Below are 24,235 nucleotides of genomic sequence, written 5' to 3'. Positions count from 1 at the left end.
GTTTGCATGTTCAATGTGACTTTCCAGACTTCTTAAAAGCGATTCACACTGTTTACCCTACAGATATGATTGACAAATTCGAGAAAGCTCACGTTAATCGACACTTCCAAATAGCTATCGAACTATGAGCTATATTAGAAAATATCCAGGCACGTGCATGTCTGTGAATTGCTTGTAGTGAACCAACAACCAGTTTTCCAGTATGTTGGAGAGACCGAAAGTGGTTTCACATTCTCTATTTATTATGATTGTCTTCTTCTATACCTTCCGTCTTGCCATTACGCCCCAATATCTCTCTCCTCCTCAAGTTCACCATTTCGAACCGTTCGAACACCATGCCACTTCCAAAGATGTGGGCAATTCTCCTTCCAATTCTCCTTCTTCAACTACTCAGTTCCCCCACGGTCAATGCTGGCCATCCTGAGTGGGAGCATGCTCGGTTCATGCTTCCCGAATGGTTGTCAGTCAAGCCAGTAGAGCCCTGGAGCCGCCTCTGGCCCGACAAGACCATCAAGCTGTGCTACGAAAGCGAGGCAACCTGGAGAAAATATCATAACTACTTCCGGAATGCGATGAGATTATGGTATGCGGCAGGGCTGCCTGAGGATTTCAAAGTGAGGGAGGTTGGCGCAGATGGATGCCAGAACACGCCAAATGAACAGTTGCTGGTCATCGATACCCCCGAGTTGTTTGCCACAGATGTTGGCTTTCCCACTCTGTCCTACCTGAACCCGACCAATTATCCGAGGCCTACGAAGCCTGCAATGTGGGTATCCTTGTACTACAGGGACTCAGAGTCGTACCGAATCGCTACCTTTGCTCACGAGCTCGCACACTCATTTGGGATGTATCACGAACACCAAAACCCTTATTACTGGATACCGGGGCGCCAAGTGTTCGCCTTCAACTGTGACCAATTGAAGGATTTCACAGAATTGACCCAGGGGATGTCACAGGAGCAGATCTGGGGAGACAATGGTGTCTGCACGAGCTGGAAGGCGGCCCGAGCCGTTGGGTTTCCAAGTTATGATTACCTTCCTATGCCGTTTGATGAAGTCATATCTCCCCATGGAATATGGTCAAACAGAGCCACCGTTGATTTTGACTCTATCATGCTTTACGGTTCTCACCTGGGCGGGCAGTTTGATTATTCAGTGGTCATAATGTTGGCGGACGGGACAATTTTCCAAGAGACAGAAGACCCCAGTGTTGAAGATGTAGATGGCTTGAAGCTTCTCTATGGTACTGTGTATGGAATTCCAGTAAGGACTCTGTACAACGATCCCAGGAGCCCTTACTTCTCGACATTCAGAATGTACGCCGGCTGTTCGAACTAGAAGTCACTCTTCGCCAATTGGGTGTGGTAGGAGACGGAAAGTGTGGCTTTACATGTTCTTTCACTGTTGGGGGGAAGGAATTTGGAAGTATGTAGTTTGAGTGAATGTGGGGAATGGCAAAAAGAGGTTGTAGTTAATCAATTTATTACCTGCTAGCCCCGTGATTCTGGCTTGATTTCACCCCTTCACATATCTAGTATTCACTCTTTCTCACAATTTTACCTCTGTAAAGCTGCCATAAATTCTACTGCTTTTTACTCCTCCCTCCCTCTCTTTTTCTTTCCCTCACTACTTCCCTTTTTTCTCCCCTACAGTCCCTACAGTACCTACAGATTCTCTCACTACAACACCGACCAGGAACTATCCACCATAATGGGTACTCTTCCTACATGGCTGTCTGCCCTGCTGCTACTGCTATGGACTGCAGCTGCTCAATCCCCAGCTATCGATGTCGCTGGCATTGCAGCAGATCCCACCCCTCATGGCCCAACCATGTCAGGAACCCCAGCTGATTGCAACCGATGGTTCACTATCAAAAAGGGTGATACCTGCTATGATTTGGAAAAGGCGTTTGGACTCACTCCTCAGCAATTCCAGCAGTGGAACCCTGCAGTCTCCCGTGATTGTCTGGTCAACTTCTGGCCGGGCTACGCATACTGTGTGGGCGTTGGACCAGTAGCGATTCCAACATCTGCAGACACTGCTCCTCCTGCTCCGACCATGACTGGTATCGCGGCAAATTGCAACCGTTGGTACACTGCTCAGAAAGGAGACAATTGCTACGCAGTGGAGAAAGCATTCGGGCTCACTCCGCAGCAATTCCAGCAATGGAATCCCGCCGTCTCCCATGATTGCCTGGTCAACTTTTGGCCGGGTTACGCATACTGCGTGGGAGTTGGACCGGTAGCAATTCCGACATCTGCAGACACTGCTCCTCATGCCCCAACCATGACTGGCATTGCAGCAAATTGCAACCGGTGGTACACTGCCCAAAAAGGAGATTACTGTTATGCAGTAGAGAAAGCATTCGGGCTTACTCCGCAGCAGTTTCAGCAGTGGAATCCCGCTGTCTCGTTGGACTGTCTGGTCAACTTCTGGCCCGGATATGCTTATTGCGTGGGTGTTGGGCCGGCCGCAAATGGTCCTCATGGTCCTACTATGCCAGGGATTGCCCCAAATTGCCTTCAGTTTTATACTGCCAAGAAGGGTGATACTTGCTACGCAGTCGAGAAGGCTTTTGGCATCACCCCCCAGCAATTCCAGCAGTGGAATCCGGCTGTCTCTCAGGACTGCTTGGTCAATTTCTGGGCAGATTATGCGTACTGCGTGGGCGTTGGGCCGGTTGCCCCGACTTCGACTTCGACTGTGACAGCGACAGCGACTTCGGCTTCGACGACAACGAGTTCAACCACTTTGACTACGTCCACTACTTCGACAACTGTCCTTCCTACGTCTACTATCTCAACTACTTGGACTACTGGTACGTCGACCACTTCGACAACTTTCCTTCCCACATCTACTACCGCGAGTACGTGGACTACCGGCACGTCGACCACTTCGACTAGTTTGTCCCCTACGACTGTTTTCACCACATTCACCACCACGCTCACTTTGACCACAACCTTGACTTCGAATGGTCAGACTACGGTAATAGTTACTACCACTGTGACTACAACTGTTAGCCCGTCTACAACTCTTGGTACTTCAACTACATTGACAACGGCCCTGCCCCCATCGGGCACGTCTAGTACCACTACTTCGACTTCGAGTGTTCCCACTACTTCTACCTCAAGTGCTTCGACCACGTTGACCACTTCAACCACCTTGAGCACGCCCAAACCTTCTACCACTTCCAACCCACCCACGTCAACTCCAAGTACATCCCGCACTTCAACTACGTTGACCAGTCAAAGTACTCCTGTCACTCCCACCACTCCCAGAACTTCAACCTCTACAATCCCCCGTTCGCCCTCTATCACACCTACTCCTAGCTCACGCCCACCAATTAGCCCCTTCCCCAGCACAATGGTCACGACCAACGTGACCTACTCAACCCGCAACCCCATCACCTCATACAACCAGACCATAACTCCCATTGACACCGCATGGCCTCCGACCAAGACCCATCCTGGCCAGCCCAAAGACTGTGACAAATGGTATTTAGTTGCGCCAGGAGACACCTGCAGGTCAATTTACCAGCGCCACGGCAACAGCATTACCATGGACGAGCTGTAAGTATTCCTCCTTCCCACCCGGGTCAGCCCTAACTAACATGCACAACCACAGACTGGAATGGAACCCCGACCTTAAAGCAGACTGCGACTACCCCATCGCCGGCTACTGGGTGTGCGTGGGTATCAAACGCCCCGCCCTAACCATAATCTATCCCACCACCAACGACACAGTCCCCGATCCCACTCCCTGGACGCCGCGTCCCACTCCAACGGAGACATCCGTCTACCCACCCACCAAAACCCAACCCGGTCTCGCCCCAAGCTGCTCTGCCTTTTACGAAGCTCAGCCTGTAAGTCTTATGCCCCCACACAAACATACATACACACTAATACTAACCGACAAAACACCAGTCCGACACCTGCGACCAAATCCTCGCCAGCAACCCCATGCTGAAATTCCCTCTTCTGTTGGAATGGAACCCAGCCCTGAAAGCAGACTGCTCCGGTATCCTACCAGGCTACTCCTACTGCATCGCAGCCTACAACGACACCAACCGCCCCTCCCCGCCCACCGTCACTACTCAGCCCTATCCGCTAAAGCCAGGCACAGCCAAGAACTGCACGGCCTGGTACAAGAAGGATGATGGTGATACGTGCGACTTGATCGTGGAGATGTTCGGCACGTTCGATAAGGCTCAGTTCGTGGCGTGGAATCCTGATATCGGTGTTCATTGCTATGGTTTGGAGGTGCGTTATTTTCCCTTTCCTTTCCCACTTCTTCCTTTACAATCTACAACCCCCAGGTCTATTACTTTGATACGAAGTCATGAGCTAAACACAAATGAATAGAACGGCTATTACTACTGCGTCGCCGACCCCAGCACTCCCAAGACCCGAACAAGGCCCGTAATTACTGCCATGAGCTTCCCCACGGCCCGTCCGCGTCGTCAACCGGGAGTTACTAAGGACTGTATTAAATGGTGGCTTGTGTCGATGTGAGTTAACCCTTCTCTCCATTTTACCCTCATTGCCCCACTCCCCAATCAGCACTATGACTAACTAATATAATTTGTATAAACAGTCACGACGACTGCTACGACATCATGCACTTCAACGGCATCACTATGGCAGATCTGTATACATGGAATCCGGCTCTCTCGGGGAAGAGAAACTGTCTCGAGGGGTTGGTTCCTGATACGGAGGTTTGTGTGGGAGTTTCGTCGTCGTCGTCTACTACTGATACTGCTGCTCCGTCGAGTACAGCTCCTGGTGCTTCTTTTAGCACTGGGTTGGTTACAGTTATTGGGGGAAGAGATTAATGGTAGTCGTTCTTGGGTATGAACAGTATTCATGTGGAGGATGGATAATTTGTTGATACATTGGTAATATGTCGCTATGAGATAATACAATTTTGTATTTTCGTCTCTATTGGTCATTCAGTCATGTGGTGATATGTAGTTACTGCTCAGCAGCATAGTAGATCTGAATTTAGGTGTACATCCATGTCATCTTCCTCATCACTCATAGCAGTAGCCTGTGCAGTATGGCGTCTATCTATATTCAGATCCATGAATCAAGAACAATCACCAATACGTCGTCACAATCTCTCTCCCTGGCCGGCCGTGCAGCAGATCCTCCCGAGTGTGCACCACAGTCCGCGCCTGCCGATCATGAACCAGGAAGAACTGTAGCCAAGTAACTCGATGTTTCTCACATATCCACTTCCCACGAGCGCAAGCATTTTCAGGGCTAGTTAAACATTCCTCTTCAATCTCCATTACTCGTTCCGCAATCTTCAGGGCTGCCATGCCTTCGCAGATGCCTTCGCGCCTTGGGTACTGTCTGAGAAGACGGATCGCCTGCCGCCTGATCGTGGGTTCTCGACAGCGGAGTGCAATTAAGAATAATGGCTCCGTCGTTATTGTCTCCAGATGGAAGCTCATGTTTTGTGATTGGTCTATATTTGCAGGCTGGCTGTCTAATGGATCCATGGGGTCTCCTAGAATGTCGCCCATCAGTTCGAGCATGTATGCATAGTCCTCGACGAAGTCGTCGTGGGCTAGTTCGCCTTTAGTCAGGTCCATAGAGAGTGCCAGTTGTGCAAGTCTGCGTCGGACATAGAGAACTTTCAGAGGCCTCTCATCTTCTAGCTGCGGTATTATTCCAAGATACTTATCAAGCCTGGTATCCCATTCAGTAAGACCAAGAAGACACTGTTTTTTCTTGATCTGCATCACAGCATCTGGAACATCAATATATATTGAATTGTTGGTAAATATTTGCATCATCCTGTTAAAATGCACCTCCAAATCAACACACGCCTCTAGCAGAGACTTGAAGGGGGTGGTAGACGACGACAAAATGATCTGCTTGTCCGTCCATTGAAGGTTATTCGAAAGACTAGGAAGATAGGGGCGCGCTTGTGAGTCGAGTTGGGTAAACAAGACCAGCAACACATCCAGATCTGAATTCTCATCTCTCTTTTCTTCACCTCTGTCCGCCAATTTCCACTGGTGAATTAGCTTCAGTCCGCCGTTTATGTGCACGAAAGCCTGCCACAGACGGCCCTGCAGACTTGACATGGTAATGAATAAGATGCAAACACTCAGGATGACCAGTCTGTCGAACTTAGTTAAAGCCTGTCCTGACAGCAGTTCTTGCAGACTTTGGATGGATTTGTTCCACTGTTGCAACGCAAGCCTCACCTTGGGGCTATCCTGCATTCTTGACATGGTAATCGGCGTAGTGTTGACCATGAAGTCTCGATGAATGCAGGCCACCGCTGTCATGGCATGCCACAGGGCCGGGTACTGGTGCGACATTTGAAGCAATCCGCAAGCCCAGCGGCCCTGGTCGAAGAAGCCAGCCAGATTGGGGGTAGTGACTGAGTGAAAGAACCGAAAACACTCAGTTTCTACGCGGTTACTTGATACTACCTCCCAATAAGAAGGCATCTGTATCACGCCGAGGACCGTAGTGGGCGGCTCTTGGGCGACTGAATTGTAGCCATCGCACTTTCTTCCGGTAGAAGAGCATCGCTGGCAACTGCAGAGTCACAACCGTCAGCGAGCTCTGACTATAATAGTTTGTAATATAATCGGCCAGAGAAGCCTACTGACACGGGTTTTGTCTCGTCACATTTCACTCTCCGGATCCTGCTTGTGTCAACAACTCATGTTCCAGCAGCAGAAATGTAAGTCTTACCGACAAGTCATACAACCCGTCTTCACTTTCGGAGCCCAGTGCCTTATGCGAGCCTTTCCTGACCGGTTCAGACGCGAATTACTCTCTTCGAGTCCACCAATCAGGGACTTAGTAAGGTGTGTATTGTTCTTCAGGCATTGAGGATTCCACATCTCGACATAGTCAGGATGGAGGAATCAGAGACTTATATTCAGCAGCAGAGCAAATTGCTTAGTGCATCAGACACCACAACAGGTGCCAGAAGTTTCGAAAGGCATATAGAATTAGAATGTCTAGGCTACGTGTGCGCATGTCGCTGAGTGAGCAAGGATGGGACTATCTAGACCGAAGGATCCCCGCTAACCGGATGTGGTAAAGTGTTTACTACTGCTGGATTGGGAAATCGCAGCCCTCGAAGATGCAGTTTAGGTGCGCCTCTCTATTCGTTTAGAGGGGGTACCACGTTCAAATGAGTAACATACACTTAAAACTTTTTCTAATTCATGTTTAGTAGGTATGTTGAATGTATGTAAGCCTGCACTCACGAGAAGCCTAAAGGGACAACCCCATACTGTATCTTCTGAGAACCGATTCGAAACAGCAATAAGCATAGAGATGATGAAAATACCAACAGTCCTCGAATGACCCTACTAGGGCCCATTCTCAAATAGGAAGGATCTCCTGGCCCCCGCTGATGTAATCTAGGATGCGGGGACGTTCTCCATAGTAGTAAACAACTTACTATATCACTTCTCTCAGCCTTGCCGAAGCGCCTATACTCTTCCTCCTTTCTCAGAACAATCATTATGAGTCCGTCAAGGTCCGTTTCTTTTCCTATTTGCACCCTGCCAGCTGAGCTGCTGCTACTTATAGGCGCCTGCCTAGACTGCTCAGCCTTGTGTTCTTTCCGTCTCACCTGCAAAACCGTTTACGACTGCACCTTTCCTCTATTTCGCAAATACCTCGAAAACTTAAAAACAGACCTGTCTCTTACATCACTTCAAAAACTTGACTCGTTATCGCGGAATCAAGAACTGTGTTCCCTCGTCCAAACATTAAGTATCGATGGCACAGAGGAGGATATCATAGGATCGGGACTTACGTGGGAACATCACCGCTCTGGACTCCTTGTTATTCCACAAGAATCTATTCAACGGTGGCAAGAAGTATTGCTGCGCCTAGTAAATTGCCGATCTTTTCGTCTGCACAAATGGAATACGCCTGATGGCCCTGACCCGTTCGATAAAACAACCCCTAATGATACCATCACAATCCTGCTCAGCATTTTCATTGCAATAGAGCGTCCGATACGAGAGCTTCATATCTTGTTCAAACGGCCAAATATCATTTCGCTCGACCAGCTCGATTTGTCCCGCGTTCACAACGGCCTCCTCCACGACCCAAAGTTCATCACTACATGCTGTTCTACTCTGGAAGCCCTCACGTTCAAGTTCAAAGTGGAAGAAGAAGAAGAGGCTAACTTTGTGGTACATTTCATACACCATGCGAAGAGTTGCCTAAAACGACTGACAATTAATTTTTCTTATGGCGAAAGCGCGGCGCCTCTTATGTTTCAAGTATCATTGATGATACGGCCTCCCCTGAGACTACAAGAACTGCATCTGGTGTGTGGCAACGTAGACTCAGACCAGGATTTGATCAGGTTTTTATTCTCTTCCAAGCGGACCTTGGTCAAAATACACCTCGGCTCTTTCACAATTCGTTCTGGGGCGTGGGCAGCCATTTTCAGGACTCTTTCCGAATTCTCATCACTCACCGAAATCTCCGTGAGTTATCTGATGGGACATAAGATGCAGAGGGAATATGGAATCATACGTTTTCCTGCGTTGTTGCGGGACCCTATCGTTGATCCTGTGCTGGGTACAAAGTGCTCTTATACTGTTAGAGGGCGCCCAGAAAATCCGATAGTGGTTGGGGTTCAGTATTCCGGACGAAGTATGGATATTGCACTACAGAAGTTGGCTGAATATGCAACATTTTTGCAGGGTCGGGACAGCAACTAATCCAGTCCCCACAGCTGCTACTCTGGAATTGCTACGCCTGGACGCCACATCCTCCTTCTATGTTTCTTATTTATGCCCAAAATGACACAATCAACAGAGATAGTAATTAGGTAGATACCTAGGCTTCATTTTCTTCTCATCTTACTGCTGTATTTCAATCCCAATCCCTGCTCAAAACTACGATAATTGGGATGAATTGTAGTACCTGTCTAACTCAGCTATACTAGCAAATCCTAATACCAAGGCGATCTCTTGTCTACCCCGTACTTCATGAATATATATTTATCCCATAGACTATTACAGATGCATATTAACTCACTCCATAACCACCTACTCGTATTCCTAATACTCCCATAACATAAATACTACCCACCTCCTATCCTACCGAACTAAGCACCCCAAAATCTCACTTCCTGCCCAACCGCGACAACCCATCCATAGTACCCATCTCCCTAATCATGCGTACCCACCAAATCCAGCCCCATACCTTTCAATCCCCACCCACTCCACCCCAGCTGAACACAACACAAAAGTACATGTAAATTGGTACTCAGCCTTAAAGTTTCCCACTACTGCGACTATTCCCTGATTCCCGGGTCCGATCCTTGCGAATATATGATGAGTATTAATTCTTGACGTTTCCATGATGATGTACTAGTACTGGCTGAAGAAGTACCTTGCATGAATAACTACGTAGTTGTTACTATTTTGTAGTTAGATGATGATCTCATGCTGCATATGTATGTATGTATGTTGCCTTGCTTGCTTGCTTGCTGGCTGGGTGCGTCTGCAGGATCTAATCTTGCGTACTTTTTTTCCTTCTATTAGTTCTCTAATCCTTGTCGTTATGTTTGATCTCTAGTTTTGGTGGGATGGTTGGGCTGTGAACCAGACTAGATTAGAGAGCTAATAAAGTACTAATACTAGGTTCATTATAACTACTAAGTTGGGTATCTTGAAGACTAAACTAATACAAAGGAAATCAAACAAATGAAAAAAGGGGACACTATTGTACAAGGAATTGAATCCCATCCGCCTGAACTGTTGAGGTGATCCCGGGCTCTCAATGAAACAGTAGAACAATCGAGAACATCAGCCCCGGTCAATTGCCTGTTTGTCCATCGTCGTCGGGCATCAATTCATCACTCCTCGGGTTTTGACCGAAGATGGTAAGAAGGATGAATCTCTGGTCGCAGGATCCGGTCCGGTTCAGCCGCACTTAAGCCATCACATAGCGTAACACACAGCCACCAACGACCTTTATCCCAACCAAGTAAAGCAGTTCACACCCCCCGTCCAGGTCTATGTCCTGAAACCTCATTGCGCCCGACCTGATCTTTGCCCCCCCTAAATGCGAAACAAAGATGTGGAGTGTTCATAACCCTTCAAACGCCATCTAGGCAGCAAGTAGTGCCCTGTTGGTTTTTCAGCATTTTTTTGAATTTTGTTTTTTCGCCCAGCTCTTTTCCCCATTAGCTGTCATACTCAGAATCTTTCCTGCCAATAGGGCGGAATCCTGGCCCGGGATATGATCTTGACACGAGGGACGAGCATGAAGTGGGGGCGGTGCCTGAACACGCCCGACGTATCCAAAACTGTGGATAAGACTTTGGGGGTTACCGACGGCCTGGTCAAGAAAGCGAAAGAGGAAATAGAAGACCAAGGAAAAGTCGTGAGCCACGAGTCGTGACGAGGCTTACTCGGACGCCGCGATCTATCAATCGATAGTCCGCGCTGGGCGTCGGGTTGGCTTTGCTCCCATCCACTAGACTAAACTAGTCCCTGCGTTAGGGGCCCTAAGCCCGCCACCATCACAAAAGTACGATCCAGCCGAGTCTGCGCTAGGCGTCCAGCATCCAACCCGGTTATGCGCACCCCCAGGTTAGGATTCCAATGCCCGTCATCGCGAAGCGGTTTAAGAGCGAAAGACGTCCGGTCGGCCTTCGACAATATCCAGACATTGGCCCATGACTATCAAGCGCGTTAGAACCCGTCCACGGTGTGATGGGAAGAAATGTTTCTAGAGAGTCACTCACTGGAAAGAATCTCCTCCTCCCAAATCCCCATTTGGTAATCAACTAGCCCATGGGGCTCCATACGATCGCAGAGCTGGATCAGCTCCTTACCCATATTGTCCATCGCGTCGCCACTAAGAAGACTAGTTTGGGGCGGCTGACGACCGGTTTGCAGCAGTTCCTGAGCCAAATCTTTCTGCTTCTGGCATACCGCTAGCCAACAAATATTGAAATCATTCCAAAGTTGTAGTCGATCCGCATGTAGCATTTGATCATCCCGAAGGATACCTATTGATAGACTCGAATTAGCCTCAGGGTTCACAATATAGTCGCTCAAACCCCGGTCTCGCTGTGTGCGTCAAGCAGAGTGCGAATCAAGAACCATGCTTTTTTAGGTGCATGCAGGTAGTGTCCGGGCCAGGAGCTAAAGAGGGGGGAGGGTGGGTAAGAAACCCATTGGCGTGGGAAATGGTGAAAACGCTAAGGGGACATACCGAGCTCCCGCGCATTAGTCACAAGCCACTCGGAGATTTCCAAGAGTGATCTACTAGCTTCTACCAATCGGCCGGCGCGCGTACTATCGAATGTCTCTCGTAATGCTCGTTGGAATTGAGCATACGCTTCCTTCAGGCCAGTCGACTCGGACCCCACCCGGGACGGTGTTTGTAGGTGTTGTTGTTGTTGCTGCTGTTGTTCCTGCGACGGCGACGGAGGCTGCTCCAAACGTCCAGACGCTCCCACTGGAGTCAGTTCAGCCATAGCTGCGGGAAAGACGTGCGGAGCGCTCGAGCGTCCAATGGCGCTGGCTTGGTTATAAGCGGACAAAGGGAGCTGCGATGACAGGTAGGGCGGACCCATGGCCGGAACCCCTGTGGCCGTCGGTTCATTTGCTGGGAAATATTGTGGAACACCAAACTGACTAGACAGTGCTTCCATCGCTGCAGATTGCCGTGCCGGGTATGGTGGGACGAGCTCGTACGGGGCTTGTCCCGGGTCCTGCTGGCTGAGGTTGTATACCATCTCGGAGTCATAAGAAGCTAACGGCTGGTGTACCGGCTGATGCTGGCGCTGTTGGTCGCGCAACGTCGGTGTGTATGATTGCAACTCATCCCCCTGCAGCGAACCGCCCTGAAAGGAAGTATCGGTGTATCCATAGTCTATGTACGTTGGCACTCGAGGACGCCCGGCAGTCTGAGAGGGATCTCCCCGTGCGGATGGCACCCCAGTCTGTCTGAAGCGATCCGCCGCGCGGCGGGACATGCCAGCTCTGGTCGCAAAGCGGTTGTGAAGATCATGCTGCTTCATGCGCCGGATCTCGCCATCCATACCCCCACGCACTGGATCGAGGTCGAGAGACCAATGCGCGAGTGGGGAGAGTGGCGGGCTCACGTAGGATTCCAGCTTGGCGGGAGGGCGCGATCGGCTGTTTCTGAGGTAGGAGGTGGGATGCCCTAGCTTATTCGCTCGGTGGCTTTTCTTGCTAGCAGGGAATTGAGATCCAAGCCAACAAGAATCGCAGGTAAGCGCGCGGAGGGTCTCACGGTTTCACTTCAGCGCAGGGACGCGGGTACAACCAGCGCACGCGATCTAGATAGTCACCCACCGATCAGTCGTCGCAAACCCACATGAATGCAGAGGTATACCTGCAGGGGATATTTGCCTACTATGGAGGTTTGCGCACCTTGTAGAAAAGCCAGAAATGTGTCCTAGACGATGGTTTGACCCTGGTTTGGGGATGAATCGCACAACCCTGGTTCGATCTATGTGGAAGACTGGGATGGCGGGGGGGAGGACAAGCGAAAGGAGGGGTATTTCTAACCCACTCGGAGAGAGGAAAGAAAGCCCGATATAGGATAGTCCACAAGATGAAAATGGAGACTGATAGGGTGATGCCAGGAACTAGGAACCTAGTGGGGTCGACAAGAGAGGGACTTGAGATATGCTTATGCTCCAGATCTCAGTTGAAGACCAGTACTGGCTGAGAACAACTTCGGATCTTCTAATCCTGAATACTTAAGAGATAGATGAGGAGGGTGAAGAAGAAGAAGTAGTAGTAGAAGAAGAAGAAGAAGAAGAAGAAGAAGAAGAAGAAGTAGAAGAAGACAACGCCGACAACGACGATGACGACGAAAGAAGAAGATAGATGAGGGCAAGCGAGGAGGGGAGAAGTGGGGGATTAGCGGACCGGGAGAGGATTGGGATGCACGGATTACTTATAGCATCGAGCAACCAGACTGATGGGACAAGAACAGGCCGGAAGATCCGCAGGGAATTATTGGAAAGCCTCTGGGGCCGGTCGATCAGGTTAGTCGGGATGGACAGCAGGAAACCATGAAACAGAAGAAAAAGGGTGCCAGTATCAAGTCGGGTCAGCTCAAATCAGATCAGGCCGAATCAGGTTCAGTCCGAGTCAGTAGTCAGTCAGTCAGTCCCTCACTCACTCTCATTCAGTCAGTCATCTCTCTTGTCGCTTCTCACCCACCCCAAGTGGGCACCGGAAAGCCCAAGAGACAGGCTGAGAGACCCTCCTTCACGCGCGCATAATGGACCCATCCGAGAGACTTGCAGACCCGAGAAAAAAGTAAGAAACGAATAAGACATCAGCGATGACTAGAACGCGACAGAAACGAGGGCGAAAAAAACAAACGAAGCCCACCGAGATGGAAAAATTCCCTGGGATGAAGGAAAAAGAAACGAGGGAACGCAGAGACTAATCCAGCAATCAAACCAGATGCAGGAGGGCTTTTTTTTTTTTTTTTTTCTTTCTTTTTCTTCCTTTTTTTCTCCTGCCATTTTCCCTGCAGTGGCTTGTTTCTTTTTTCTAATTCCATTTTTTTAATTATTTTGAAATTATTTTATTATTTTTATTTCTCCGAATTTGAGTGGAGAATGGATAACATTTGAATTTCATGAACAAATAAATTTTAAATCCTCTGTTTTAATTCTTGGGGGGTTTTTTGGGGTTTTCTTAATTTGTATCATGTCATATTTGGATCGATTATTTAGGTTAAAATGTAGGGGGGATGTTTGTGTGTTTTGGTCACAAATAGATTGGCAGGCTGAGCCTAATTCAATACCTGACAACCACAGCAGAGGCAGCAGCAACAAGAACAACAACGGAAAGAAAGCGGAAAGAGCAAAGCATCATTGTTTGTATGGTTTAGTAATTATTCTACTCTCTTTCGTTCATTGTTTATCATCATCTTCCTTGAATCCCCCCCCCCTTCTTCTCTTCTTCCTCCTTAAAAGAATCCCCCACCGCGGCAAAGTGGAAAACTGATTGATCCATCCAAATGGGACGCACTATGTCCCGAAACGGTATCAGTCACTGATGCGAACCCAGAATGGCTCCTTCTGCTGAACTAATTGATCAGCTCATATTCCTTTTGCGGACCAATCCACCGGGACGATGGCCAAAGGATGCGAGAGAAGGTTACGGAAGATGGATGGTGCTGAGACAGAAAAGTGAGAGTGTGTGAGAGAGAGCATGTGGAGCTAGAGTGGGCGACAGACAGGAGGATCACTAGGATCACTTCATAGTTACGATGGTGGCCCCCACAGGAGCCGCCTCAGATCCATCGCATTCCTGCGGAAAGGAAAAAAATAAAAAAAAATAAAAAGTCTGGAGCCAAGGAACTTTGCAATCGTGCTGAAGATCAGTCAGACACGAGGCGCGCGGGGCTATTCGGGGCTGAAAAGTACCTGCTCGAACCCGACTCTCCAGCATCTAGTAGTCTACATCTCCATATCACACTATCCGTTCATGCACCCAGCCAGCACTTTCTCGTCTTACTGTCCGCTCTTCCTCTGATTGCTTCCTGGAGGATTCGATTAAGGTTAATTGTCCCAAGAGGGGACGGCCCATAACTAGTTAACTACATATGTACTGACCCAGGTATGATCCTCTAAGTCCTCTCTAGTATCTACTAGTCAGGGACTAAAGCCGTCCGAGCTAACCTCAGCTTTTCAATTTTCCACCACTACCTGAGAATCCCTGGTCCTCATTCCAAATTCGGGGATTCGTCCACGCGCTCTATAATCAATGGATCGATTGATCAATCGACTGATTCCCACCTACTGGGCCGAGTTCCCCGAACAGCCTTTAAAGTCAACTTTAAGCCCTTCCGAAACGCTATTTGGGTGATCGTCTTCTGGTCCATGCACCGAACCGTGTACCAGTCTTCTGGATCGGGTTTGCAAGCCGGGGAGATCTACGCCCATCTGTATTGAAAGGAGTAGAAGAAAAAAGTAAATTGGATGCAGCCGAAGGAACACCCAGAACAAGGCAAGAAGCAGTACTACTTTTGCAGTCCGGTTCCACGGAAACCCACCGCCATGGCCACTGAACTTTACGAAGATCGGCTTAGGACCACGGGAAGAACCGCTTTCTGGGATTAGACGACACCGGGGAGCTGGATGGTGGATCGATCAGTGCATTATTGTGTACCAAAATGCTTAAATACAGCGAATTGTGATGTCCCAGCAGCATAGACCAAGTATGGAGAACCGGGTCGGGAAAATAATGGTCTTTGCATTATGCAGCCATCCAGCTACCACCGCCCAGCACGGTCCAGGTTTCGCAGGAACTTCTGTCGGTTGTTGCAGACTTCTGCTTGGTCCTATCCCGATCAAGGATCACCCTACAGCCACTGAAGTCGCTCAATCGATGGTTAAAGTCAATGATCGTGCCGTGCCTGGCTAAGCTGCCGGGTCGCACACCTTCCGGCCTGCTGGGAAGGTCGTGCACCTTCAGCGACCAATCGAGGCCACGCTTGTCGGGGCAACAGGGGGGATCTGCAGCACTGCAATTGGAGCAAGCTAACTTTAGTCTGCAGCGCAAGGTGACCGGGCTGTCTGATCTTATTCCTTTTCCTTGTCTTATTCTGAGTTAGATGTGTTCTACTTTCTGATTTTTAATTGTTTTCTGTCATGGTTTTGGGGGGAATATTCGCACTACCAGCACCAGCGGAGCGCTAAGTGGTAGGGCGTGACAGGGAGGAAAGCCCGGCGTGCACTAGAACGGCGTCCGAAGAGCCGGCGCCGCTTTTAGGGCCTGTCAGAAACTAAAGCCAGACCTGGGGGGCCGTGATCCCCACGCACGCGCAGAAAGTACGGCGTCTCCACGTAAAGAGATTCCAAATCATGGGTCCAAGTCTTCTTGAGGGATATACGGAGCTCATAGGACATGTTTTCCAAGGTTCAAGGGAATGAAAGTGAGGCGGGTCCAGCCTCACCACTTTCACACTAGATTTCAGGATCGCAGTCATCAGTCGACCATCGCCTCCTTTAGTGGCTATTCAATGACGATGATCTTCAAGTCCAAGTCCAAGACAATGGAACAGGCGACATACGATGACCTTGCCTCGTGCTTATTCTGACAGCTGCTCCTCGTGCCAGCCGTGGATCCGAGTGTTCTGCCATTATCCCAATGAAGCCGCTGACTCAGGGAGCTACGACCAAGCAGGCGTGCAGCAGTATAGTAAGGCGCTCTATACGACGCTAATCTCGGCGATATCTGGAGATACAATCTCTTCGGTATCAATCGGAAGCTTGTCTACACAACTGCATGCGCCTGATTATTAAACACGCCCACTGACAGAGCTGGAATGGTCTGGTGAATAATGAAAACAATGTACCAACCAAACGTATTGCATGAATTCCAATTATCAACTTATCCGCGGAGAGGCCATAATGCGATTATGCGCGGGACTATCATCTCCACCTGGTTCGCACATTGGCGGTGGGCTCAACTCCACACACAAGACCACTTCCCTTATTTTCTCTAACTACCCTATTCCTCCGGTATAGTCATCAGTATTATCAATTACCATCAGCATCGTCAAGGCAGCTCTTTTACTCTTCCACCCCATAGGTCCGCGCAGACCGATGCTGCTTCCACCTGGTCCAATTGGTTGACCAACTCCCTGGCTGCTCCCCTCCCTCCGCCACACCCTGACGAACACTCTAGTTTTAGATCTCGATCGCATCGTCCAATAGAGTCACTTCCAGGATCCCATGACTTCCCAAGACACAAGGATGTAAGATGACGCTGGCCATGACCGCAACAGCAGCAGGCAGATAAATGCTCGCCCCAATCATGATGGAGGTAATTCCCAATCGAACGGATGACGACACAACCAACCTCACCCATTTGATGGATGATCCGGCCGTATATACCTTCCTATCGCGTCGTCCGGGCCCCGGGAGTAGTAAAAAAGTCTCATCTCGTTCATCTGGAGCCTCGCTTCGCCCTCTGTGTTACCACCATCAGGTTCCAGCCCGTCTCCTTCAATTCTATAGGGAGGGAAATAGGAAAGGCAGTGGAAAGCAGAGAAAGTCTTCCGGTTCATTGTCTTTCTCTCTTTCCAGTCCCCGATCAATGGGGCGCCACGTTATGGATAGTCGCGTCCTGGGGTTCGACACTACCGACCGCTTGGGGCTCCCTGTGTAACGAGAGATTCTGGTCGCTACTATTATCAGGCTGGATTCAATTCCGCAACCTATCTAGGCGATCATCAGACTGGCTAGCTACCTATGAGGGTCTACTAACTCGCCTGGAGCGTTCAATCTGGTAAAATGATCTTCGGCGCCTTTTCTCTAGAGGCTAACGGTGTTTGCGCCTACTATACAGTAGATTATGTACATCTGGATCGCGTTATGCCCCCCTTTTACATTTCCCCTATATCGACCACGGGTCTGGCCGTCCTGCTGGCCAACAACTGACCTCCCTTCCTTCCCACGGAACCCCCCTTTGTCTTAAGGAGGGGTGGTGACAAGACGGTCGGAGGAAAGAGACCATTCTCATTGACCACAAACCCCAAGTACTGTTGGACAAACAAGTCACCCTCGGATAATCCTCTTTAGTCAACGGGGCATTTCTACCACGTCCAATTATGCTCAACACCCCCGTCGCACAGATGGTCTACACTTATAGTTTCGGTTCAATTGTTCAACGCCAATAGTTACATGCTTGTCGCCGAGAACATGCAGTGTCGTGTCCTGAAACGAACCCTCGTGACACCGGGTTGAGATGCTTGCAATACAGGATATACTTTCGTCGAGAATCACAAGGCCAAGTGGAATAATACAATCAAGGAAATTAAAGGGGAAAGGGGGAAAAGGAGAACAGGTAGAGAAACAATCCCTCCAAAAGGCCAGAGAGGGGGACATGAGTAATGAAACAGAGGGAGGGAAGAAGAAGCTGGACGTAAGGTAGGCAGGTATGCTTTCACCGCTTGACCCAGGTGGGCATTTTGCGGGCCTTGACATGACCGGGCTTCTTTCTCTCCACACGACGGGCATCCACGGTAACCACACCAGCTGTAAGAAAATAAATCGGTCAGCAATTCGCTCCACCATGACCCAATTCGTTGGGAGTCGGAGATACGTACCCTTCCGCAGGATAGGCTTAAGAGCAGGTTCGTGAACCAGCAGAGCCCGTGCAACAGCCAGTGTAATAGCCTCCGCCTGACCGGTCACTCCTCCACCGCGAACGGTAGCCCACACGTTATACTTGTCCAGCCGTGACGTACACCGAAGAGGCCAGACAGCACTCTCACGGTCATGTAGACGGGGGAACACCTCGTTCAGCGTCTTTCCGTTCACCAACACTTCACCCTCACCCTCAACGAGGTGCACCACCGCCGAGGACGCCTTGCGCTTGCCCTTACCACGGGCCTTGCCCTGTTCATCCACCGTTCTGGGGGCGGGCTTGTTTCCATACGGATTACCCGGACGGAGGAAGAAGTTGAGAGCCGTTCGCACCTCCTCCGGGGCAACATTGGGGTCAATGCGGTTGAGACGCTGCAGGAGCTTGATGAGGCCCTTGTACTTCTTGGTCGGGACGGGCTCGCCCACGGCATCACGGAACTGGAGCAGCTTGAACCAGGCCATTCTGGGGGCTTCGCTGGGGGACACCGTGGGTAATGCGGCATACTTGGCCAGAAGAGCTTCCAGCTTCAGCATATGGTCGAAAAACTTGGGGCTGCCGGAGAAGTAGGCCGGCGACACGGGGATGATGCGGGCAGGCCTGGTGATGAAAGTGTCGAGGTCAATGGGGGGAGCAGCAACGGGTTCTATTTCTGTCGCATAGCTGCGGGCATTCTTGCATTGCTGGAGGAGAGCCGGCGTGGATGGAGAGGAGACCGGGGATGATGCGGAGATCACGGAGCGCTGGATAAAAGGCCGCAATTGAGCAGCTCGACGGATGGAGTGCATGGCGTGCACAAGGCCATTGGGGCTTTGCCAGGCCATGATGCTGCAGACCGGCTGGCAAAGGGGAGCCTGGAGGAATGTGAGGTGAAGAAGAAGAAGGGCAATGGGGGGGAAGGGAGCAAGAGGACGAAGAACACCAACGGACCCAACCGACAAGATTCGCCGGAACCTTCAACTTTCTTACTATCCTGAGGTTTTTCGCCGGAGAGATCACGTGCATCCGGCAGCAAAGGTTGCTCCGGGGCCGAAGCGGTCTGATTCGCACAAATTTGTTTCGAGCCCCTCGACAAGCTGCCGCCGCCTTTTTTCTCCCTCTTTTTCCCCTCCCCTCTCCCTTTTTTTCTCTTCTTCTTCTTCTCCCTCCTCATCTTCCTCCCACACATCCTTCACAATGGCCTTCGGAAAGCTCTACGGTTCCCCTGTATGTGTTTCCGCCTGGTTCAGGAAGTTGTTCTTCCCATCCTAGGGTTTAGAATAGCTTCCTTTCTGCTATGCTGAGAACACCTTGCTAATTGACTCCATAGGAGAACGGTCGCACCATTGCCTGCCTCGTCGCGGCTAAGGCCAACGACGTTGAGGTTGAGCTGGTCAAGACTGAGGCTAACTCTGCTGCCTCTTTCAACCAGTCCGCTGAGTACACCAAGCTCAGCCCCCTCGGCAAGATCCCCGCCTTCGAGGGTGCCAACGGCTACACTCTGTCTGAGGTCATTGCCATCGCTGTCTACCGTACGTTCTACCCTGAATACGCCTTGCGCGTTGCCATTCCCTTTGTTTCATGATGAGCATTTTATTTCAAGTTATCCCTGTCAGAACTGGTAAATAAATAAATAATGTTGATAACGTTTGACTCTGAAAATCATCTCTTACCCCACTTTGGGGTAGTGAAGAGATTTCGTTTTGATTATTTGATGATCACGCAATTGTCTCTTGGTTGGACCTCATGCTGACTCGAATAAAAGTGACCTCCCAGAACGAGAAGACCACCCTCTTGGGCAAGACCAAGCAGGACTATGCTTCCATCCTCCGTTGGTTGTCTTTCGCCAACTCCGAGATCGTCCCCCGCTTCGGTGCCTGGTACCGCCCTCTCTTGGGTCTTGACGGCTACAACAAGAAGAACGTCGAGGATGCTGCCAAGGCTGCTGTGAAGAACGCTGGCGTTCTTAACACCCACCTCACTGCCAACACCTTCCTTGTTGGCGAGCGCATCTCCCTGGCTGATTACTTCACTGCCGCTCTCTTCACCCGTGCCTTCGCTACCGTCCTGGACAAGAAGTACCGTGACGAGAACGTTGCCATCACTCGCTGGTACAAGACCATCGTCAACCAGCCCGCCTTCAAGGCTGTCTTCGAGAACCCCGTCTTCGTCGAGGAGTGCATCAAGTACACTCCCCCCAAGAAGGAGGAGAAGCCCAAGAAGGAGGCTGCCCCCGCTGCCGCCGCTGAGCCCAAGCCCGCTGAGGAGAAGAAGCCCAAGCACCCCCTTGAGGCTCTTGGCCGCTCCGAGTTCGTCCTGGACGAGTGGAAGCGCCAGTACTCCAACGAGGACACCCGCCCCGTTGCTCTGCCCTGGTTCTGGCAGAACTACAAGCCCGAGGAGTACTCCCTCTGGTCCGTTAACTACAAGTACAACAACGAGCTGAAGCTTACCTTCATGGCCAACAACCTGATCGGTGGTTTCCACGCCCGTCTTGAGGCTTCCCGCAAGTACCTCTTCGGTGCCCAGGCCGTCTACGGTTCCAACTACGACTGCGTCATCCAGGGTGTCTTCCTGGTCCGCGGCCAGGACTCCAAGCCCGCTTTCGAGGTCGGCCCCGACTGGGAGAGCTACGAGTTCCGCAAGCTCGACCACACCAACGCTGAGGACCGCAAGCTCATTGAGGACCAGTGGGCTTGGGACACCCCCGTTGTCATCGAGGGCAAGGAGTACCCCTTCGCTGACGGCCACGTCTTCAAATAAGCTGGTGCGTTAGACGTAGCCAATTCATGATGATGATATCCCACTTTTTCCCCCTTCTTCTCTCGTTGGGTAGTCGTCTGAGATGAAACTCGACCTTTAAATAACCTCCGTCTCTTTCTCCTCAGACCGAGGTGTGGGAAAGTTTTCGTGGGGATAGTATGTTCAGGGCGCTATTTCCCGTCCGGTCAACATCTATCTCATCTGATTGCTTTTTCCCCACCTTGGTGTCATTTACCCCCGCCCTTTTTTTACATATCCACGCTACCCATGATGGAACGGTTTACGTGTTTTCATTCTTCGTCGACTCCTTCCAAAAGAAAACTTTTTCTTCCTCTATTTATTTCACGCGTAATGCCACGCTTACGATTGATATGGACCATAGCAGTAGCTAGTCAAAATTAAACCCACTAGCACCTTTGTGCTTTCCATGATCATGACTTCCTCTTCTTCCTTAGTAAATCAGTATTGTAATCATTGCTTGGTATATGTTGCTCTATATGCCATATCAACATCTCGTATGTACTTCATTCATAGTAACCCCTTCGTGATACAAAACTATGTGCATACCCATACAATAACCTAGCTGGTCCCAGCCCAGCCATCCTTTCTCTTAGATTATCCCCCCAACTCCTGCCATGAGTGAATGCACCATTACCATATCATGTGGAACACCCACCTCGCACAATACAGAAGGTGATATCAAATGCAGACAGATAATGAAGAAGGCAACACAAAAAATACCTCAACCCCTCAACCGGTTTTCAATGACTCCTCCAACCGATCCAAAAGATAATTCTCAGACTGGGTCGAAACGGCAGGTGATGGCGAACGATCACTTGCATCACCGTCACCTAAAGTATTACTGACGTTTTCATTTAGATCAAGTCCGGATGGTATGGCAGTGCCACCCGGTGTCGAGTCAGAAGAAGGCGATGATGGGGAGGGAGGAGGATATGAGGAAGGGTCTGTACGTGGTGTGCCGGTATTTGTTTCATCGACAGTAGAAGAGACGGCGGCGGCCACTGGGATAGATGTAGGAGGAGGTTGTTGCTGCTTTTTCGCTTTAGCGGCAAGACGATCTTCTTGCTTCTGAATCTGGCGGGCCCTGGCTTTCTCGGCGGTCTTTTCGCGCTTGCGGGCTTTGCGGCGTTGTTTGCGTGCCTCGGCGATTTCAGCTGGGGTGAGGGGAACGTCGTTGGGTTTGGGTTGGGGTTGTTGTTGGGTGGTTTCGGGTTGTTGTTGTTGTTGTTGGGCTTCGGCGTCGTCTTGGAGCTTGATGTCGAGACACAGGTTGCCAGTTTTGGGGATCGAGTTGTACCATTTGTGGAGGACTTGGCTGACGTCGTCGTGTAAGGATAGCTCCTCGAGCATTTGCAGAACCTTTGTTAATGTGGCCGCGTCTTCTGCGCCGGAGTGTCCGTCGAAGGTGGGGATTTCGAGGAGATTGCTTGGTTCGCTGCTTGCTTTGAGGCGGGTGTCGTCGATTAAGATGGTGTTGGTTTGGTCCCAGCGGGTCTTTTGGAAGGTTCCAGGTACGGATGAGCCCAGGCTTTCGGGGCTGGGGTATGAGGCTTGGACCTTTTCGTCAGCCCAGACGGTACTGAGGGTCTTGTAGACCTGAATTTTGGCATCGTATTGCTGTGGTGTGAGGTTGAAGTGTTCGCGGTGCCATTCGGCGACGATTTGCGTCCGGCTGTCATTGATGAAGAGCTGGCGGCAGATGCCGTCGACGGTGGGGGGACGGGCACTCGACCATATCATGACTTTGTATTTCTGCATCAATGTCTGTATAAAGATGTCTAGTCCCGCTCTTCGCTTGAATCGAGGCGGCATGTACCGGTCAGGCCGATGGACGAGCGTGCCGTTCAAGTCCAAGATGACTAGTAGAGGCTGTTTCCAGGAGTTCCGTTTGGCTGGTTTTGATGACTGCTCAAGGTAGGCTAGTGTTGGAAGAGCTCTTTTAGGTGGTGTCGGAGACTCGAACCTCTTCGAACGAGGGCGAGGACTAGCGCGTGCCTTGGATGAAGACCCCGGGCGTGGCGATGGAACCTGACTGGACATGTTGCGGGTATTGACTCCAGCAGAGCCAGCTGCTTGGAAGGTCATGGGCCCGAATGGCGGCATTGTCATCAATGGATTCGTTGGCGCAAAGTTCATGAATGCAGGCGGGAACATGGGAGGCAATCCACCAGGGAACGCACTCATGTCATTCAACGGAGGGAAACCGAAAGAAGGATTAGTGGGCTCACCCAAAGGAGCTTGAAGAAGCTGTTGCTGTTGCTCCAATGGGAGCTGCCAGAAAGGCTGCTGAAACCCTGGAAAAGTTTCGTTTGGCGCAGCCATGCCGTTCTGGAACGGGAGAAACATAGGTGCCAGATTGAAGTTGTCAAATGTCCCAAAGCTGTTCTGGGATGGATGACCTGGTGCATAGGACGCTGTATTGGCAGACTGTGATGCTTGTGATTGCATCTCTTCCCGAATGTTCTTTTCGGCTACCTGTTTGCTCCGTCGTGGTAGCTTTTGCCGCGGGCGAGCAGATGGGGGAGCATTTCCCGGAGCCGTCGTGCCGGAATCCTCTGTGCCGTTGCGCTTGGTGTTCCTCATTTTCTGACGAGCCCAGCGGTCTTTATACGGTCTCCAGGCAGGCTTATCATCCCCTACCACGGAAGAATTGGAACCATCATGACAAACGCGACTGTCCATACTTGAGGCGTCGAACGCCGATGCATTTGTTGACTCCATGTCGGGCTCAACGGACTGGTTGTTGCGGACAGAGAACTGGGGTGGATTCGAGGATTTATGATAGCATGTGCGGAAAGTGACAGGAGTATAATGAGTGCTGATTGTTCCCAGAGCAGCCTGTCCAATGGTGTTAGCAATACAGATATTCATATATTCGGACAAAAAGTGCACACCTTGGAGGACACCCCACTATGAAACTTGCGATCAGGAGAGGGGACTATCGGGGCGGGGCGGGGCTTTATAGCAATCGGAGACAAACGAGGGAATAGGCAGCATTGGCGTACTCGCAACATGAATGGAAGATTCCTGGAAGATGAGCGACCGAAGTAGGAATCCGCCGCGACACAAGAGAGTGAAGAGGATGAGAGCAGCCAACGATAAAAGAAAGATAGAAGATATGCGGAGGCAGAAAAAGTGACCTACTTATCGGGGGATCTGGCCAATCAAGGTGGTGACGCCCTGATCGCCGCCTTCCAGGAACGGCAGAACGACCTCATTTTTTTTCGGCCGCCGATCTCACCGCCTGGCCAGCTTGGGTTTTCATCTCACCTTGCTTGAACTAAATACACTTATACATCCCCCATCCAAG

The 24,235-nt window shown here is 50.5% G+C and overlaps 7 protein-coding genes across 7 annotated transcripts; 3 read left to right on the top strand and 4 right to left on the bottom strand.

The window, feature by feature from the left end:
* Positions 1 to 350: 350 nt before the first annotated feature.
* Positions 351 to 1,337, top strand: AtWU_01976 (lysM domain-containing protein; the record flags this gene model as incomplete). Its single annotated transcript, XM_035497090.1, has 1 exon — positions 351 to 1,337. The coding sequence occupies one exon, from the start codon at positions 351 to 353 to the stop codon at positions 1,335 to 1,337; it is 987 nt and encodes a 328-aa protein (XP_035352983.1).
* A 372-nt stretch (positions 1,338 to 1,709) lies between these two features.
* Positions 1,710 to 4,830, top strand: AtWU_01975 (lysM domain-containing protein; the record flags this gene model as incomplete). Its single annotated transcript, XM_035497089.1, has 5 exons — positions 1,710 to 3,568; positions 3,624 to 3,861; positions 3,923 to 4,258; positions 4,361 to 4,506; positions 4,593 to 4,830. 5 exons carry the CDS (start codon positions 1,710 to 1,712, stop codon positions 4,828 to 4,830), a joined length of 2,817 nt encoding a protein of 938 aa, XP_035352982.1.
* Positions 4,831 to 5,094: 264 nt separating this feature from the next.
* Positions 5,095 to 6,867, bottom strand: AtWU_01974 (Zn(II)2Cys6 transcription factor; the record flags this gene model as incomplete). The annotated part of the gene is made up of 4 exons (XM_035497088.1): positions 5,095 to 6,395; positions 6,448 to 6,556; positions 6,627 to 6,666; positions 6,716 to 6,867. The coding sequence occupies 4 exons, from the start codon at positions 6,865 to 6,867 to the stop codon at positions 5,095 to 5,097; spliced, it is 1,602 nt and encodes a 533-aa protein (XP_035352981.1).
* A 3,766-nt stretch (positions 6,868 to 10,633) lies between these two features.
* AtWU_01973 (uncharacterized protein) lies at positions 10,634 to 13,881 on the bottom strand (the record flags this gene model as incomplete). The annotated part of the gene is made up of 4 exons (XM_035497087.1): positions 10,634 to 10,689; positions 10,755 to 11,021; positions 11,228 to 12,213; positions 13,811 to 13,881. The coding sequence occupies 4 exons, from the start codon at positions 13,879 to 13,881 to the stop codon at positions 10,634 to 10,636; spliced, it is 1,380 nt and encodes a 459-aa protein (XP_035352980.1).
* A 4,080-nt stretch (positions 13,882 to 17,961) lies between these two features.
* AtWU_01972 (mitochondrial 37S ribosomal protein uS9m) lies at positions 17,962 to 18,986 on the bottom strand (the record flags this gene model as incomplete). Its single annotated transcript, XM_035497086.1, has 2 exons — positions 17,962 to 18,053; positions 18,125 to 18,986. 2 exons carry the CDS (start codon positions 18,984 to 18,986, stop codon positions 17,962 to 17,964), a joined length of 954 nt encoding a protein of 317 aa, XP_035352979.1.
* Positions 18,987 to 19,338: 352 nt separating this feature from the next.
* Positions 19,339 to 20,904, top strand: AtWU_01971 (putative translation elongation factor eEF-1 subunit gamma; the record flags this gene model as incomplete). The annotated part of the gene is made up of 3 exons (XM_035497085.1): positions 19,339 to 19,368; positions 19,472 to 19,673; positions 19,907 to 20,904. The coding sequence occupies 3 exons, from the start codon at positions 19,339 to 19,341 to the stop codon at positions 20,902 to 20,904; spliced, it is 1,230 nt and encodes a 409-aa protein (XP_035352978.1).
* Positions 20,905 to 21,654: 750 nt separating this feature from the next.
* AtWU_01970 (NIF domain protein) lies at positions 21,655 to 23,939 on the bottom strand (the record flags this gene model as incomplete). Its single annotated transcript, XM_035497084.1, has 2 exons — positions 21,655 to 23,763; positions 23,820 to 23,939. The coding sequence occupies 2 exons, from the start codon at positions 23,937 to 23,939 to the stop codon at positions 21,655 to 21,657; spliced, it is 2,229 nt and encodes a 742-aa protein (XP_035352977.1).
* Positions 23,940 to 24,235: the final 296 nt, after the last annotated feature.

This window comes from Aspergillus tubingensis (genome assembly GCF_013340325.1).
Source record: "Aspergillus tubingensis WU-2223L DNA, scaffold_3, whole genome shotgun sequence".
Taxonomy (NCBI): domain Eukaryota; kingdom Fungi; phylum Ascomycota; class Eurotiomycetes; order Eurotiales; family Aspergillaceae; genus Aspergillus; species Aspergillus tubingensis.
The sequence above is the reverse complement of the archived record's forward strand: the minus strand, read 5'-3'. Positions and strand labels throughout refer to the sequence as shown.